Below are 18,919 nucleotides of genomic sequence, written 5' to 3'. Positions count from 1 at the left end.
GGTCAGAGCCCCCCTATACCATGGGTCAGATCAGAACCTGGTCAGAGCCCCCCTATACCATGGGTCAGGTCAGAACTGGGTCAGAGCCCACTTATACCATGGGTCAGGTCAGAACCGGGTCAGAGCTCCCCATACCATGGGTCAGATCAGAGCCGGGTCAGAGCCCCCCTATACATGGGTGAGATCAGAACCTGATCAGAGCACCCCCACACCACGGGTCAGATCAGAACCAGGTCAGAGCCCCTACATCCTGTCCCCTCAGTGGACAGCTTGGAAATGTAAGGTCCACGTGGCCACTGGGTCCAGGATCCTCTCTGCCTCACAGGCACTCCCTTCCACCGAGCCTGTTTTCATCAACAGTTATTAAAGAGAAATCTAAAAATGCTTAAAACATTGTATATTTTCTTGTTAGCTAAGCCAAGAATCAGTCTGCAGGGAGCAAAGAGCTTCAATGTGGAGTTAGAAGTTGGGGTCTGGGAAAGGGTGCTTGTTTCTGAGGCTAACCTGCGTCAGGTGGTCCGAGCGGGCTCCCATCAGCCCCTGGCCCTGCCTGGAGAACATTGCACGGGCCCTGGCTGCCTGGGCCTCTGGAGCCACAGCTGCTGAGATCAGGCCTTCTTAAAGCCTGAGAGAGGCCATCTGGAGGTAGCACTACAGAAGAGGGGAAGAGGCCCAGGAATCCAGGGAGAGCAGGAGGGTCTTCTCGGGGCTCCTGTCCTCTCACCAGCTACCACGTTGTTAAGCATGCCTCGTGAAGGGGACCAGGACAGTCATGGAATCGAAAATCGGGCCTTAAAATCTGCCCAGTTCTTCCTACATACAGAGCACCTTTCGCACAGGTGAGCTCATTACCCTCAGATGCCACTCACCATTGCGGGAAGCTCATTTTACCAGGAGGAAACTGAGGGGCAACAGGACAGTGGTCCAAGAAGGAGCTCAGCTGTGGACTTTTTGTGGCGAGCTCTGAGGGACAGCAGCGAGCATGGGATGCCTGCATGGGAGGCTTATGGGAGAGTACTGGCCCCACCTGCCACCAGCCCCCAGGGTGACCTCAGACAGACTGCCGTCTCTTGGCCTGAGGGACTTCTCAGCTGCAGAGTGGATGATGGTGGTGCAAGCATCGTGCAGGACCTTGAGGACTGAACAGGGAAAAGCACCTGAATGGAGCCTGGTCCCTAGTAAGCGCTCAGTTGGCACTTACTGTAATAATTTCGTTTTAAGCCCAGCTACCAAAATTTCCAGACCAACATTACCATCTTCAAAAAAGTGGCCCTGCCTGTTTCCCTAACATCGCTCAAACTTGCATCTGACACCTCAGACATCTGAGGAGCGTCTGTTCGATGCCTTTGGCCCCTGCGCCTTGTACAGCTTCCCAGGAGCTTATTGGCTGGCCACTGGGTACCAAGCACCATGGCGGGCACTCTAGAATGCTCTGTATTGGCAAACTTTCTTCTCCAATAATGGATTTGACTTTTGAAAAATGGTCCAAAACAGCCTTCCCAGCCCTGGTCACCCCAGAAGTAGCTTTGGACCCAGATGAGTTGAGTCCACAGAATAACAGGCCGTATCTACTTGCAGCTGAAGCCCTATCAGTTGGCCCAGTAGGTAGCATCTGAAGAAGTCCTGTATTTTTGAAGAGTTAGCTCTCCCCAGAAGGTGACGTTGAACGTAACACCCGGGAGGATGCTATTGGCCTGGCCTTCAAACCGAGCCTGCAGTCCAGTGGCCATGCGTGTGCTGTGAGGCCTGCGGCCTGTCCCCAAGTGCACCCTGCATGGGAAAGGGGGCTGGGAGGCTCGCCGGGACTTCATGTGGACCTTGCACCAAGACGCTGATCCACAGTGGAGATGGCGAGTGCTGTGGTCAGCCTTGATGTTTCTACCAGAGTCTCCAAGGTGCAGGCGTCAGTGTCTCCATTTTGGGGAGAGTGAAACGGGCTTTCTTCCCAGCTTACCAATACCGTTGTGCTCATTGAAGGGACTGATATTTTGAGTGGGGTCAGCACTGCGCTCACACCGCTGAGGCCGCTGTCTGCCACTCAGCTTTCTCACACATCCCGTTTCCCAGAGGTGGCCAGTGACTGTGCCCTGAGTCAGTTGAGACGCATGCAGAGACTCATCCAGAGCAGAGCAGAGCCGCGGAAGCTGGGCTGGCTCCACACAGAGATGACCCGAAGCCTATGTCGGCATTTGGGTGCCTGGGGCCACCGTCCAGGCCTGAGAGAGCAGCAGCGTGGCTGGGAGCCCCCACCAGCTGTGTGGCCTGTAGGTCAGGCGGTGGCTCTGAGCCTTGTCCTCCTTTCCAAATGGGATTCACAACGCCACCTTTGCAAAGTGGATGTCAGGACTCAGTGAGCGGCTCCGGGGAGACTTTGCAGAGGGGTAATGTTTGGGGAAGTAGAAATTGGCTCCCAAAATGCTAGAGAAGGACATAAGGGACTGATGGCCAGGCACCTACCCCAGCGTGGCACCCTCCCACCATCTGCTGGAACGCTGAGCTGCACCTCCGTGTCAGGACTTGCTCTCAAGTCGCGTCTGGGAGGTCGCATGCCTACTGGGTGAGGCAGGTCCTTGTGTGGGAGGAGCCGGAAGCCCCCTTTTTTCTTTAAAGCAATTGGGCCAGAGGTCATGAATTCAGCCTTAGCATAGGTCTCCAGTAACCACCATCTGCTGGAAAACGACTTTGGGCCCTGCGCAGGGCTGAAAGGAGCGCTGGGATGGAGTCCCGCCTTGGTGCACCACCCGGGGCGCTCAGCAGTGCCCCACGACCGCAGCGGCCCTTGCTCAGAGCCAGGTGCTCAGGGCCAGGAGGTGGCCACTTGATGTTTAGCTTTCACAGAGGTGGTAAACAGTAGAAAACGGAGCTGCGCCTGGATTCGTTCGAGAGCCGCCTCTTCCTGCCTCTGAAATCCTACCACCTAATCACTGTCTTCCCTGACTTCCCCTTGGCCACTCTGTGTGTGGTATAAGATGGGCTTTTGGGTGGAGTGGGTGGGTCGGTCCTGATCTGTCTACCCAGCAAACTGCTACTCATCCAAGACCCAGGCCCACCTGTCACTTGCACTCTGGCACCTCACTCAGGGAGTCACACTGGTGCTTGCCAGCAAACGCCACCATTTTCTGTAACAAGTCTCATAGCATGTCGGAAACCAATGTTGACATGGGGCTTTGTTCATCCACAGATGCTGTCACACATCAGATTTCATGAGTCAGAGACATCTTCTATGGCCCTCCGTTGGCCGACCCAGTTGGGTGCAGCCGATGTCGGTGGACAGGGGTGCGTCTGTGCATTGTTGGTGGCATGGTGGCCTTACCCGGCCCACAGTTCCAGCAGAGCTGTCTGCATTTCACCGCCTCGGTCTGTCGCTGTCCATTGTCCACACACTCCCTCCATACCCCAGTCTAGCATCCTCAAGTACAAGCGCATGCATGTAATTCCTGTGTTTGGACTTGGTTGGGCTCATTCCTGGACCTTTGGAGTGACCATCTTCTTCCTTGTTAGTGTCTTCCTTGTGCACTGGGGGGTCGTGGAGGTCACGGCTGACATGTTGTTTTCACTTACACCACGTTGTATTCCATAGCCGCCGCATCATAGACAGCGTGTGAGGCGTATGGAAAGAGGAGATTGCGCCCAAGCTGGCTGCAGATGGTCACCCTGATGGCGGAAGCAGCCGGGGCACGTGGGCTGGACTGCGGAGCTCTGGAGGGCCATCCTCAGTGTATTTGTTTTTATTTGTGGAGGCCCCCTCAGTGCTCACGCTGGCCAGGCCTGGTCAGCCTGGGACGACCTGGTGAGGACAGATGAGGACAGCCCCTGCTTCCATGATGAATGAAACCATGGGAGGAAAGCCTGCTCTTGTTCAGCCTCAACCACCTGTTTGAAAGTTTGCCCCAAAGACATTCCAAAAACCAGGCAGTGACGGTGTCCTGTTCTCCTAGAGGCCAGTTGCCCAGGCCCAGGGAAGCCTTGGTTAGGGGACATTGAAAGCTGGGACTCAGTCTGGCTCCTGGCAAGCACAGAGAACCCCACTGCCAAGCCTTCTAATCAAGGCATTGGAAGGGGCTGTCATGGGTGTGTACCAGGCTGCCTCTGTACCTGGGCAGCTGTACGCAAGCTGGCTGTGAGCTCCGTGGCATGCAGAGCACGTCCAAACTAACCTGGCAGCCCAGACCCCTGCAAAATGTGCGACATCGTGTCCCTGCCTTTGGTGTCAACACTCCACAAGCCAGATGTCAGGGGCTGCTCCTTCTGCAGGTCACCCACCTCTGGCTGACCAAGCTTCGTGAGGCGGGGCGCACCTCCTCCATGTACCATACTAAAGCAGTTGGTGGCACCTTGCCCCTTCCGAACCCTGTTCCTGACCTGAGCCTGAGCCCTCATAGGCCTGACAAAGGCTGTCTGCAGAGACCTGGGCCACACAGGCCACGTGGTCTTCCTGCATGCCACGGAGAGCCAGCCGATGAGGCTGCAGGCACCTCCTCCTGCTCACTCTCAGTGTGCCCGGTCAGGGCTCCGTGCCTCCACAGAGACCACAGGCCACAGGAGCTCCTGGCCGCCACATCTCCTGCCATGAGCGCAAGGTTTATCAGGCTCTTCTTGGCCAGGTTGAAGGAGATGCCGGGTGGGGATCTGTAGGCCCTGGTTGTGTTGACAGCAGATACTGCCCTTCACTGTCTTCCGGCCTCCCAAGAAAGGATTGTCCCCAGCTCCATGCTGATACACCCACCTTGCCTCACCCAGCAGACACTTTCTGGATGTGTACTCTGGTCACCCACAGGGCTGCGTGTTGGGATACAGCCCTGAGAGGTAGGTACCTGGTCCTTCATGAGTCTGGTGGAGGAGCCCTCCATGCTGACAGGCTTCTATGAGAGCATGGCAGGCGGGGGGCCTCACAGAGGGGAAAGATTTTGAAGAAAATGTGACCTAGATTCCCTTTTAAGCAGGAAGTACTGGTCCCTCGTGTCTTGAACTTTGGGGAGAAAACTCCCTTTGGTTAAAGAAAAGGTAACTTGGAGATGTTTTCCCTCATCTTTTTGTTAATTTATTTTTTTAATTAACATGTAGTGAGATTGTCTTTTTGTGGGGTATACAGTCCCATGAACATTAACACACATGTGTTTCTGTAACCACCACCAAAATCAGGGTACAAGGAAGTTCCACTGCCCGGGACACCCCCTTGCTGCCCCTTGGCAGCTGCGGCCTGTCCCCACCCCCGTTCCAGCTCTTGACACCTGCAGTGTCTTCTCCATCACCATGGCTTTGTGTTTTTGAGAATGTCATATACATGGAATCAGACAGTATTTAACCTTTTGAGCCTGGCTTTTTTCCCCCAGGTTAATGCCTTCGAGATTCATCCAAGTTGTTGCATGTGTCTACAGTTAATTCCCGTTTCTTGCTGAGTGTCACTACTGTGTGGCTCTGTCTCCATTTATCTGTTTTTTATTTTAGCTGTTCTAATAGATACGTAATGGTATCTCATTATTGTTTTAATTTGCATTTCCCTGATGGCTAGTTACGTGGAACATCTTTTCATGTGTTTATTGACCCATCCTTATGTCCTCTTTGGGGAAGTGTCAATTCAAGTCTTTTGCCTTTTTTAAGAAAAGTAGGTGATTTGTTGAGTTTCGGTTTGGAACTGTTGAGTTTGGAAAATTCTTTATTTATTCTGGATAGGATAGGACTCTTGTTGGATTTGTTACTTCCAAGTATTTTCTCCCAGTCAGTAGCTAGTCTTTTATTCTTTTAACACTGACTTTCATGGGCCAAATTTTTTCACAAACCAATTTATTCCCTTTTGAATGAAGTTCTGTTTCTTGTTCTTGTTTTTTAATCATAATTTGGAGGGCATGTCTAACAACTCTTTGTCTAACTACAGGTCATGAAAATTTTGTCATATATTTTCTTTTTTTTTTTAAATGTTTTGCATTTAAATCTATGATATATTTTGAGTTAATTTTTTTAAGTAAGGCATGAGGTTTACATCAAGTTTCACTATTTGCATATGGATGTCCAGTTTTCCAGCACCACTTTTTGAAAATAATGCGCTTTCTTCATTGAAATCCCTTTGCACCTTTGTCAAGAAACATTTGGTCATACTTCAGTAGGTCTGTTTTGGAAATCTCTCTTCTATTTTGTTAACTCCATCCAGTAGCTCCATCCATACTCCAACAATGTGGGTGTTTATTCCTTTACAAATACATAATTATTATCACGTATAATAAGTCTTAAAACCTGTAGTGTGATTTCTCTAACCTCTTTTGTCTCTTGTAAAATATGCTGTCTAGTTTCAGTCCTTTGCCCTTTTATCTGAATTTTAGAATCAACATGTCTATGTGCAATGAATTCTCCTAGGGTTTTTGATTGGAATAATAAATCTTTAGGTCAGTTTGTTAAGAATTAGAATTTTATGCTATTGAGATTCCATGAACATGATATGTCTCCTCAGTTATTCAGACATTCTTTGATTACTTTTTCACCATTTTTTTAAATTTTCAACAAACAGAGACTATAGACAAAATGTTCAATTTACATCCAAGTATCTTATTTTGGCTGGAGCCATTATCAGTGGTGTATAGAAGGGCGATTGGTTTTTATGTGATGACCTCGTATCTAGTGACTTGGCTAAACTCACTTATTAGTTCTAAGACTTTTCTGTTATTTCCTGGGTATTTTCCCATAGACTATTACGTTGTCTGCAAATAGGGAGAGTTTATTTCTTCTTTTCTAAAACAATTGTCTTCTATTTCCTCATCTGACATTTTTTGCCCAGTTAAGTATATGATGTTAGCTGTAGGCTTTTTGCAGATACAGTTGTCAGATTGAGAATGTTGCCTTCTATTCTTAGGTTGCTGAGAGCTTTGATCATGAATGTATGTTGAATTTTATTAAATATTTATTCTGCCTTGATATAGATGATGTGTTTTTCTAGGATATTAATATGGTAGATAATGTTCATTTTAAATAGGCATTATTTTTAGAATACTTTTACAGAAAAATTGAAAAGTTTGTACAGAGTTCTCTGGTACTCCACACCTATTTTCCAGATTATACCACTGATTCTTATTATGATGACGTTTATAAGTGACATCTTACATTAGTGTGGTCCATGTGTTATGATTAATGAGCCAGTGTTGGCACCTTAATATTAACTAATGTCCATATGTTCCTTTAGGTGGTCTTAGTTTTTACCTAGTGCCCTTCTTCAATTTCAGGGTCCTGCCTAGGATACTGGCTTCCTTCACTTAGCAATATACATTTAGCTTTCTCTGTGTCTTCTTGTGGCTTCATAACTCATTTTTTTCACTGAATAATATTTCATTGTATGGATGTACCATAGTTGTTTATACATTCACCTATTGAGTGGCATTTTGGTTACTTACAACTTTTGGCAGTGTGAATAAAGCTGCTATAAACATTCACTGGAAGGATTTTGTGAGGATGTGAGTTTTCAGATCAGTTGAATAAATACGTAGGTGTGCAATTGCTGGATCACATGGTAAGACTCCAGCTTTGAAAGAAATTGCAAAATAGTCTTCCAAAGCGGATGTACCATTTCGCATTCCCAGCAGCAATGATGAAACATCCTTTTTGCTCCACATTCTTGCCAGCAGTTTTTCTACAGTCAGTGTTTAGATTTTAGCCATTCTAAAAGCCGTTGTAATCATACTCATTGTTTTAGTTTGCAGCTCCTAAAGACAAATTATATTAAATATCTTTCCTTGTGCTTATTTCTCACCTGCATATATTCTTTGGTGAAGTGTCTGTTAAGACTTGCCCATTTTTTAATTGGGTTGTTTAACTTTTTATTGTTGAGTTTTGAGTCTTTTTATAATTTGTTTTGGATGCAAGTCCTTTTTCAGGCATGTATCTTACATAGATTTTCTCCTAGTCCATGTCTTTCATTTCCAGAGTCTTGGAATCATTTGCAGCAAAGAAGTTTTTAATAAAGTCCAGCTTATTCATTTTTTCCTTTCATGAATCATATTGTATCTAAAAACTCTTCTCCAAACCTAGGGTTACTTAGTCTCCTGCGTTATCTTCTGAAAATTCATGATTTTACCTTTAGATTTAGGTCTGTGATCCATTTTGAGTTCATTTTTGAGAAAGGTATAAAGTCTATATCCAGATTTGCTTCTTTGTTGTGTGGTGTCCAATTGTTCCAGGGCCATTTGTTGAACAAACTATTCTTTCTCCATTGAATTGCCTTTGCTTTTTTGGTCAAAGATCTTTGTCAAAGTGTACATTTAGCCCTTGTATTTATGAGTTCCACATCCGTGTATTCAACCAACTGCAGATCAAATATGTTCAACAACAAGGAAATAATGGTTGCATCTTTACTGAAAATGTGCAGAATTTTTCTCCTTGTTCTTATTCTCTCCACAATACAGTATAACAGCTATTTACATAGCATTTACATTGTTCTCATTATGATAAGTAATCTAAAGATGACTTAAAGTATACTGGAGGATGTGCCTGGGTTGTATGCAAATACTGTGCCATTTTATACCAGGGACTTGTGCATCCATGGATTTTGGAATTCTAGAAGGGTCCTGGAACCCGTGCCCAATGGATACCGAGGAATGACTGTATATCTGTGTATTTCTGTTTCACTGACCTATGTGTCTGTTCTTTTACCAATGCCATCCTGTCTTGATTACTGTAGTTTCATAATGTAGACTTATTTTCAAATACTGAATCAGCCTTACTTTCCTAGGACAAACCCCACTTAATTTTGGTGTCTTGTTCTTTTATGTATTGCTGGATTTGATTTGCCAGTATTTTGTTAAGCATTTTTGCCCTGTGTTCATAAGAGACACTGAGGTGTACGCTTCTGGTATCTGCCTTTTTCTGGCTTTGATGTTGGAGTAATGGTGGTCTTATAAAACACTTTAGGAAATGTTTCTTTCTTTGGAAAAAATTATGTCAATTTGATATTAAATTCTGTCAATTTTAAACATTTTATAGAATTCACTGGTAAAAATCATCTTGGCCCTAGAGATTTCTTTTTCAGAAGATTGTAAGCTATGAATTCAATGAGTATTCAGTTTTCTGTTTCATCTTGGATGAGTTTTGGTAGTTTGTAGTTTTTGATAAATTGATCTATTCACAGTTGGATTTTAGTACACAGTTATTTGTAGGAATACCTTATTATCTCTTTAGTATCTGTGGGATCTGTGGCAATATCTCTTTCATTCCTGATATTGATTATTTGTTTCTTCTTTTCTATCAGTCTTAGAGATTTATAAATTTTATTGATCATTTCATGGAACTCATTTTTAATTTCATGGATTTTACTCGTATCATTTGTCTGTTTTCAATTTTGCTGATTTTTGTCTTTGCCTTTATTATTTTCTTTCTGATTGTTTTGGGTTTATTTTTCTCTTCTTTCTCTGGTTTCTTAAGTTGGAAGTTTAGATTATTGAGACTTTTCTAATATAGACACTCAATACTATAAATATTCCTCTATTGTTTTAGCTTTGTCCCATAAATTTTAATATGTTTTATTATCAGTTCATTCCTTTCAGTATATTTTTTAAATTTTCCTTCAGACTTTCTATTTGATCTATGGATTATTTAGAAGTGATACATTTACTGTTCAAATGTTTGGAGAATTTTCTGTTATTTTTTTGTTGATTTCTAGTCTAATTCCATTATGATCAGAGGACATAACCTGTATGATTGTAGTTATTTTGCATGTGTTAAGGTTTATGGCCCAGAATATGGTATATCTTTGTCAGTGTTTTATGTACACTTGAAAAGAATATACATTGTACTGTTGCTGGGTGGAGTGTTCTATAAATATCCATTAGGTCATGTTGGTTGATAGTTTTTTTTTACTTGTGTATCTTTGCTGATTTTCTGTCTTCCTAGTTCTACTGATTATTGAGAAAGAAGTGTTTAGGTCTCCATGTATAATTGTGGATTTGTCTAATTTTCCTTCATTTTTGTCGTGAGTTTTGAAATCTGTTGTTAGACACAGGTGCATTTAGAATTGATGTATTGTTTTTTGTGAATTGACCCTCTCATTATGTAATATTCCTTTTTACCCCAAGAATTTTCTTTGTTCTTAAGTCTACTTTGTCTTGTATTAACATTTTTTACATTTGTGTTTGCATGGTTTATCTTTATCCTTTTACTTTTAGCCTACCTACAGGTATTATTTGAAGTGAATTCCTTATAACAGCATTTTCTTGTGCACATTTTTAAAAATCTATTGTGATAGTCTCTATCTTTTCCTTGGTATGGTTAGATCATTTACATTTAATGTAATTATTAATGTTTGAATTTAGGTCTAACATTTTATTTGTTTGTCCCTTTTTTTCCTTTTTCTTCCTTCCTTCTTTAGGGCTATTTTAACTTGTTTTACTATTTTATTTGTTGCATTTTTTACTATATCTCTTCATATAGTTTTTCTAGTGGTCTAGGGATTATAATACTTTGTTTCACAGTCTAATTAGAATCACTATTTTACCTTTTTAAGTGGAATGTAGAAACCTTATGACTATAATGTAGATCCTTTTAAATCTTCCGTTATGTTATAGTGTCATGCATTACATTTACATATATTGAAAATCTCATCTCACAATGTCATAAGTTTTTCTTTTGGCTAATAAACATACCTTGAAAAACTTAAGAGGAAAACAGCCTGTGATAGTTACCTATATTATCTTACGGTTTTCTTATTCTGGCTGCATTCTTGATATTCTAAGCTTCTCTAGTGTAAGTATATGGATAACTATAACCATTATTTCTCTTTTTTCTAAAGAATTTCCTTTAGCCATTCTAAAGATACTGGTAATGAATTATCTTAGTTTTTCCTTTATATCAGAAAACGTCTTTAACTTCATTCCTGAAGGAGTCTTAAAAATCGGATATAGAATTCTGAGTTGACAGCTTTTTTTCCTTTATTTCAGCTCTTGGAAAGTGCTGTGTTACTTCCTCTAACCTCAGTAGTTTCTGATGAGAATTTCACATTCATTCAGATGTCTGTTTCCTGGTACATAATGCCTTGTTTGCCTCTAGTGGCTTTCAGGACTCTCTGATGCTTTCAGCAGTTTCATCACGATTTGTTTGGGAATGGATTTCTTTGGGCATATCCTCTTGGCTGTTTTCTGGGCTTCTTAAATCTACAGTTGTGAGTGTTTTGCCAAATTTGACAAAATTTTAAGCCATTATTTCTTTGAATTTTTTCCTGTACCACACTCTTTTTTTCTCTTTTTCTGTAACTCCAGTGACATAAATGGATCTTTTGACTGTGTCTCACATGTTCTTTTTTTTTTTGTCTATTTTAAACACTTTCTTTCTGTTCTTCAGATTGGATGATTTTTTTGTTAACTTGGCTTCAGTTTTATTGACGCTTTTCTCTGGCATCTGCATTCTACTGATCTTATGTGGTACAGTTTCTAGTTTGGGTTATTGTATATTTCAATACTAAATTTTCTACCTTATTATTCTTGATAGCTTCTATTTGTGTTTTTTTTTCCTTTGTTTCAAGAGTGTCTTCCCTTGCAGCATTTTTATAACAGATCTTTTAAACTTTTTCTCAGATAATTTCAACTTTTGGGTCATGCCAGCCTTGGCGTGTGTTCATTATCTTTTCCCTGGAGAGTTTATTTTTGTGATTATTTGCATGCTTGATAATTTTGGATCATATTCTGGTCATTTTGAATATTATGAGACTCTTGGTTTCGTATAAATCCTACGCATAATGTTGCTATTTTTGTTGTAGGAGGCAGTCAACCTGGCTGGATTTAGTTAGTAAGTTCTGATCAGCCTTCAATATTTGTTGTTTCAAAGGCTTTGCAGTTCTCTTAAAATCAGTCCTTTTGTGCACCACTCACCAGCCAGTTTGGGAACTGGCAGTGCCTAATTCTCACATCAGTTCTCAAAGCCTGTGGTTTAGGGTCAGATCCACATGTGCACAGGAACAGGCGGGGAAGTAGCTCAGCTCAACAGGTGAATCCAGAAATTTGTAAGCAACGTTTGGATTTGCTTCCACAAACTCCTCTTCCTCCACCGTCGTCTTGGCACTTTTTAGTTCTCAGGGCTCCCTCATCAGTCCTCTGGACAGAAGGCTGGGGCTTTACCCCACTCTGCTAAACTCTTCCTGTTACTAAGCCTCAATCTGGGCCCAAGCGGCGAAAGCAAAGAGATTTTGCCCACCTGTTAGAAGGAGCACACCTCTTCTCATCAGAAAGGGGCCATGTCCTCCTCACTGGTTGGGGCTCCGGTGGCCCCTGTTGTCACCCACACCACAGGATTGCTTAGGGAGGAGCTGAGGTTCAAGGTCTCAGAGATAATACCAAAAAGAGACAATTCCTCACTCGCTCTGAACAGAGTTGTCTCATTCTGTTCTCTGCTGCTCTAACAATACTGTAGTCTGGGTAACTGACAAAGAATAGGAATGTATTGGGCTCAGCGTCCTGGGGGCTGAGAAGTCCAAGGGCCTGGCACCAGCATCTGCCAAGAGCCATCCCACGATGGAAGGCATCCCATGGCAAGCAAGCATGCAAGACAGGAAGACAGGGGCCCGGGGCCCTCCGTAACCAGGGCCAGCAATAACCACATTCGCCCGTTCCAGGAGGGGCCCTCAGGACCTCATCACCTCTCAACACAGTGGCAGTTGTTCCCAACACTGGAACACATGTAAACCGTAGCAGTAGGAGATGCTCTTCCTTCCACAGAGTGGACTAGAGCCCCAGGGTGCTCCGCGTCTCTGCCAGGCTCTGCCTCCAGGGCTCGGGCTGTAGTAAGTTCAGGCTGAGGATGACAGAGGGATCATCCGACCAGCCCATTCGTCTTTTCTTGAAATTCGTATCTTCTTTCCAAGGGTGCCCACTACTCCTGCCTCTTCCCAGCCCTCACACAGCTGCCCTGTGCCTTCTGCCCAGGTTTTATAAAGACATTCAGGAGAAGAAACAAGTCTAAAGTGCTTGCTTCATTTTACCTGGAACCAGAATCCCTGTTTCCCTCCATCTTAGTGTCTCAGGTTAGTTTATTCTGGCTGCTTTTGATAACCAGGCAGCATTAGGTCAAATAGCTGTGACTTGTGCCCGGGACACCAGCTCCCGGGGATCCCCCTTCTAGGCTCGTCGCTGCTGTGCAGGAGCTGGGGCCCTGCTGTTTCCCGCTTTTTCTTGCTCTCTATTGCTCTCTGTTGGCCGTGGCCCCAGCACAGCTACCGAGATTCTCCCCAGGCACTCCCAGCAGGTAGCACCTGTGCACGTGGGGCTGAGGGTGCCCCTGCTAGCTGCAGCCTGGCCAACGAAAAGTGCCACAACCCGAAGGCCACCCCTGCCCCCCCGGAAGCCACACAGACCTTGACAGCTCACCACCCAGGGAGCCTGGTGGTTGCAGGACAGAAGACTCCTCCCCTAGAACCTGGGGGTGGTCTGCCTCCCAGGGAAGAGCCCCTCACTCAGCAAGGGCCAGCTCCCGACCAGCCCTGCTGTTGCCTGTGCTCTAAGCCTGGCCGTGTACAGTTGAGACACAGACGTGTTTGTTGAGGTGGCTCTTAGGAGATTTATCACACAGGAGAGATGGACACCCAGGATAAGAAAGTGATTAGTCTGAGCCCCACAGTGGCAGAGCCAGGCTGGTCCCATCTGCGTCCTCCTGCCATGCTCTGGTGTGTGCCGTCTTCCTTATTAGAGCTCGGTTTGGCCAAGTTGATCCAAGTTCACGCGTCTGCCTTGCTCAGAGCCATGAGCTCCACTCCTGTGGCATGGCATGAAAACACCTTGCATAAAAACCCAGTGTCCGTGACCAGAATCAGAAAAGGGCATCCAGACCCTTGGCAGAGGATGCACAGTGCAGGCAGAGGGTATAGAAAACTGTCTTCTCTGGGTGAGGCAGTTATGCTGCATGCATTTAAATAGCCGCCCAATCGGAAATGAAAATAGCCACATCCCTCAGATGTGGGACTCCAAGACACTGGTCCTCTCCCTTGACCCCAGCCACGAAAGCCCAGCCCAGGGTACCCAGGACCACAGGACAGGCAGGAGGAAGGTGAGTTTGGGAAGGAAACAAGGGAGGTAGAGAGGAGAGAGAGAGAAACATCCAGAATGTGCTGCATCACAGAGCCCCAAGGCATCCGGCCTGCTCTCTGGGGAGGCCCATGGTGAGAAAAATCTGCTGTTTAAATGGCTGCCCATTTGGGCCACTTGATTGTGCCAGCTACTGAGGACTGATGTGGTCACCTCAACCTCAAGAACTTCTATTTTCCACGTGCGTTAATGTTCAGGAGTGGATTTTAGTAGATTACAGAATGATGCTTCACAGAAAGGGTTGCCCCTTCAGGAAACAGGTATCGTTCAGCCATGCGATTTCGCACAGGCGAGGGTTAGAGGCACTGTGGTCTTTGAGAGCTGCTTCAACTAATGACTGCATTTGTTCGCTGCAGGGTAAACTGAGTTTTCAGATGCATTTGTAAAATCATGTGCCTGATTGCTAAATATTGCATTGTTTGAGCTATACTTCCCCACGTTGCCTAGTACGGACCAGTTTAGAAATGGTTTCCCATGAGAAACTGACAAGGAAGCTGAACATGTTTGATAAACTCTGTGCTCATCTATGGACATATAATTGTTTTATTATACGATACTTTTACACTTGGAAAGAAAGGTGCTCCGTAATTTGGCAGCAATTTGTCAGAGCAGCACTGGAGGCTGGCGCTCCGATGAGCCCTTGGAACCGTGCCATTGTTTCTCGGAACTGCTCTGCGCTCCGGTGAGGTTCGCACACACCTCCCTCATTTCATTCCTGCAAGTTTAGTAAAGTTCCAGGCCGTTCTCCCAGAAAACCCAGGCAGCATCCTCTCTCTGGGTCAAAGCACGGAAACCAAAGCCACCAACCCTGTGTTCTCCGCGAAGGCAGGAAATTGGCCTCTGCTTCTTGTGGTATCGGAGGGCTGCTTTTATTGTTTCTTTTCCAAGACAACTGTCCCTGAAATCTCTTTTCCTCCAAGTCAGCACCAGCCTACCTCGCTTTTATTTTCTTTTTTCAAAGTTAGGCATAGCAACAACAGCAACCGTGATAACGATTAACAGTTTGATTTCAAAATGCTTTCTAAAGAAATGACAATAAACAGAGTGCATTTGCCCAAGGAAACCTCCCCCTCAGCCATCAGCCAGTAATACAACTGCGTGTGCTGATGAACCCAAAGCTGTTAATGTGGTTTCTTCAGTTAAATTGATTCATGAATTTTGAAGAGAACATTATCTAATGAATTTTCTTTGAATAGAAAGCAATTAAAAGGACAAATCAGTCTGATTAACCCCAAAGTCACCCTCCTGCCACAAATGGTGTACAGTTTGAAATTATATCATAAAAAACTAGAGCACATTTGCTATCTTTTGCCCTCTACTAATCCATGTAAATTAATGAACAACAAAGTTAATTTCTTTGATGACCCTTTTCTAGTATCACCTGGATTATGCTGATGTTTAATTTGCTTAATGTTATAATAAAGACTAAACAGATTTTTTTCCCAGTGAAGTGATTATCGTTCCCTTCAGTTAAGAAGTGATTTTTATTATTTAACACACATGTAAGGGTGTGTTTCCTTTAAGAACCAAATCGCACTTTGCCAGCTTGGCACCAAGTGTAATTAGTGTTCTTGTGGACACACTCAGAGCGTCGTCCCTGCCCGAGGAAGCCTTCCCTTTGTTGCTGCTGTTCAGGAACTCCCGCCCCTGGAGGGCTGGAGCCCCTGCAACAGAGGACATGGCTCCGTCCCGTGCCCCTGAGCTGCATGTCCCCCTTGGAAAGACAATAGGTACTGATTCAGGCAGCCCTTCTTCGTGTGCCCAGGTTTCTCTCCTGCCGACACCACTCCCAGGTAACAGGTCTGAAACCTGGAGGCAGATGGAGAGAATGTTCTCCCGCAGTTGCCTCCTCGTTCCTGCACCAGGATGCAGCACAAATGCGGCTGGATGTGGTTAGTCAATTAAAATGGGAATCGGGTTATTTTATTTTTGCATCCCTATTCATTAAATAGGGTCTTGGCCTGAAGCCAAGGTCACCGCCAGCCCCTGCGTACCGTGGTGCTTGGCTCTCCGCGTGGTAGCTGGGGGCAATCCTGTGCACAGCTGGATGTGGACAGCCAGCATCATGTCGCAGCCTGGCCTGTGGCCGCTTTTGCCTTCTTTGTCCCAGCTGAACTTGGAAATTAACCAGCAGTACAAAAGATTTCCAAGGAAGCAGGCAGGCAGGGACTTCTGTGCGTATTAATTGGGCCATGCGCTCACTTACACGCCCCCAGTCGCTAGAAGGGCGGCACTTGCAACCCCGCACGGAACACGGAAGGTGGAAGGAAATTACAGATCTGCCGTGCCCGCCCCGGGGATGCCTTCCAAGGGGCCAGCCTGCGTGGTGGCCTGCGTCACACCCACGTCTCCTCGCCTGGTGACATGGTGGCAGAGCGATACGTGGAGGCCGTGCTTTAATTGAGTATAACACCTCTATTTGTGTCGACGCGTTTCCTGTTCTGGGACTAGCAGCTGTTTATATCAGAGCTGCGGAAGCTGTTTGTCCAAATCTCATTCTGCATTCTTCCTTTCAGAGTCGTTCACCAGGCAGGTGTTATGGGAGCTGCTGAAGGCTGTGAAATTCGGAGAAGTGGTTTCTTACCAGCAATTAGCAGCCCTGGCAGGCAACCCCAAAGCCGCGCGAGCAGTGGGAGGAGCGATGAGAAGCAACCCTGTGAGTTCTCATGGCGCGGACATGGCTGCGGGTGGTGGGCACGTGCAGGCAGCCGGGGGTCATCTGATGCCACGTGTTTCCCCAGCAGGCCATGCTCCTGGGGTGGGCAGAGGGACAGCATCTGTGATGGGGACCATTGTGCCAGATGCCTCCAGAAGAGGCAAAGAGGCGACCCGGGCACCACACTCCTGGAAGCCCCCTCCCTCCAGGAGCACATCTGCACCGCTCGAGCTTCTGGTTGTCACAGTGAGCAGGAGAGGAGGGACCCTGGCAGAGTGGCAAGGGGGCAGAGGGGACCCCACTCGCTCACTCAGTGGGTGGAAGTGTTGGGTGCCAGTTTTATGATCCACACTCTTGGAGATGCCTGGAGTATAGCAGCAAACAAAACAGACAGAAAGTCCTCCCTGCAAGGTGCCTCTGTCCTAGGAGGATGGCCAAGAAAGGGTGCACATCCAACCCCATCTCTCTGGGGCTGCACTCCCCCTGAGGCCCACGGCTCCCTAGGTCTCAAGACCTACAGCCCCACACGTGAGCACGCGGGGCGGGAGGCCTTGCAGCACAGATGGTGGACCGCACGCACCTCGCGTCTCACCAGGGATGGCGCTCCCCGCGCACCTAGAGCCCTTCTGTGTCCTTATCCTTCCCGTGTGTCTGCAGTCAGGTTTCACTGAGCTTGAGGCTCCCAGGCCGTGCATCCTCAGGCAGTGCTCCCCAGAGGACAAGGCCTGGCCGGGACACAGCATGGTGGGCAGCGTGGCCTGTGGTACCTGGGGACATCAGGGGCCCTTGCTCTCCCATCTCCCAATACCCGGGCCTGGCCCCCGGGTCACAGGCCACATAGCATGAGGAGGAAAGTTGCACATGGCCTGCCACGCGTGCCTGCTGGGAGGGGTGGGCAGGAAGGGTGCCCCCATCTGCATGGCCCACTGGGAGAACCCACGCAACCTCAAGAACACCCCTGGAACATTCACCCAGGGATGGTGCGCGGTCACGCTAGCAATACCTTCTCCTGAAAGCTCTGAGAGTCTCTAACATGACAAAGCATGCTGATCAGGGAGCGCAAATATGGTCACTCCGTCGTGGAATGGAAATGACTAAATCAGAGTGACCCCACTTTTTGAAAAATCACTGTGGCTTTTGCTGTTGGTTTTCAAAACTACTTCCATCTCTGCTCACAGGAGAGAGGCCAGCATGTTCACACCACAGCCTGCTGCTCCTGCTGCCTGCTGTGGCGTCCCAGGGCAGAGCCTCCGTTTCTAGGAGATGACAGTTACATGGGCTTTTGCACAAAGCTGCATTGTTTGTCCTTAAAAAGCAGCTCCGCTAGTTTTGCAGTGGATCGCAGTGTTATCGTGTACACCCTGATCTGGGCAAGCTTTCTGCCATATTAAAATATCCCAAATATCCCAGGAGCGAGGTGCCATAGGGATAGCCACCGTGTCCCCTCCTGCATCTCTTCCCGTCCTCAGGGTTGGTGACGTGGCTGGTGGGCACTGTTGGCCCTTCCTCTGGCACCCGTCACACGTTAATTGCAGCGTCTTCAGCTCCATTGTCATAAAACGTCTGCAGCACACAGTAGGGGTCTTATTTTTAGGGTGCATGGGAGATGTTACCAAATCAAGTTTCTGAGGATGGTTTTTGACGTTTCGCAATAAAGCTTAACCTCCCTCTCCTCTGGAAGGCCGCCGTCTTCTCCTTGGTTGCGAGTCCATTTTGAGGTGTTCAGCCTGGCGGAAAGGCAGCTCAGACGCTGTGGTGTTGCAGCTCCATAAGGCCCATGAGGACTGCGGCTGCGAATGGGGTTTGGGGGTTCTCCTCCTGCATCACTGCAGCGCCTGCTCAGGCCGTGTCGACTCTTCCTGCCCCTCCAGGAGAGTTAGCCGTCGTCTTCTCCCCGCTGAGGTGGGTTCAGCTCTCTCCGTGCACACACGTGAAGATGGGAGTGGCCCCATCAGTGGCCTCGACTCCACTCGCTCCCCCTCGTGGGCAGCTCCCCGTTTGCTGGAAGGACAAGCTCCCCTAACTGGCGTGCAGCGTGGTGACACCCCCCCCCCCCAGCAGCCTGTCGTGAGGCCGGCAGTTTCTCACTCTGCAGTGGAGCTGCCGTAGCAATCCTGCTTGTGGCAATATTCAGAGACATTTATTGTTCTGCAAACCAGCGTGACTCTCTTCTCCCGCTATTAATCTCTATGAGTGTCTCTGTTCCAGTGTGGCCTCA

The 18,919-nt window shown here is 46.7% G+C and overlaps 1 protein-coding gene across 2 annotated transcripts in view; it reads left to right on the top strand.

The window, feature by feature from the left end:
• The window catches only part of MGMT (O-6-methylguanine-DNA methyltransferase), a 277,526-nt gene that overhangs the window by 252,588 nt on the left and 6,019 nt on the right, over positions 1 to 18,919 (top strand). For both annotated transcript variants that reach the window (XM_017537881.2, XM_037741797.1), the window contains exon 4: positions 16,562 to 16,701. In XM_017537881.2, the coding sequence (XP_017393370.1) occupies positions 16,562 to 16,701 (140 nt within the window). The remainder of the gene's footprint in view (positions 1 to 16,561; positions 16,702 to 18,919) is intronic.

The sequence above is a fragment of the Cebus imitator genome, unplaced genomic scaffold, assembly GCF_001604975.1.
Source record: "Cebus imitator isolate Cc_AM_T3 unplaced genomic scaffold, Cebus_imitator-1.0 Scaffold107, whole genome shotgun sequence".
In the NCBI taxonomy this organism is placed as follows: Eukaryota; Metazoa; Chordata; class Mammalia; order Primates; family Cebidae; genus Cebus; species Cebus imitator.
The sequence above is the reverse complement of the archived record's forward strand: the minus strand, read 5'-3'. Positions and strand labels throughout refer to the sequence as shown.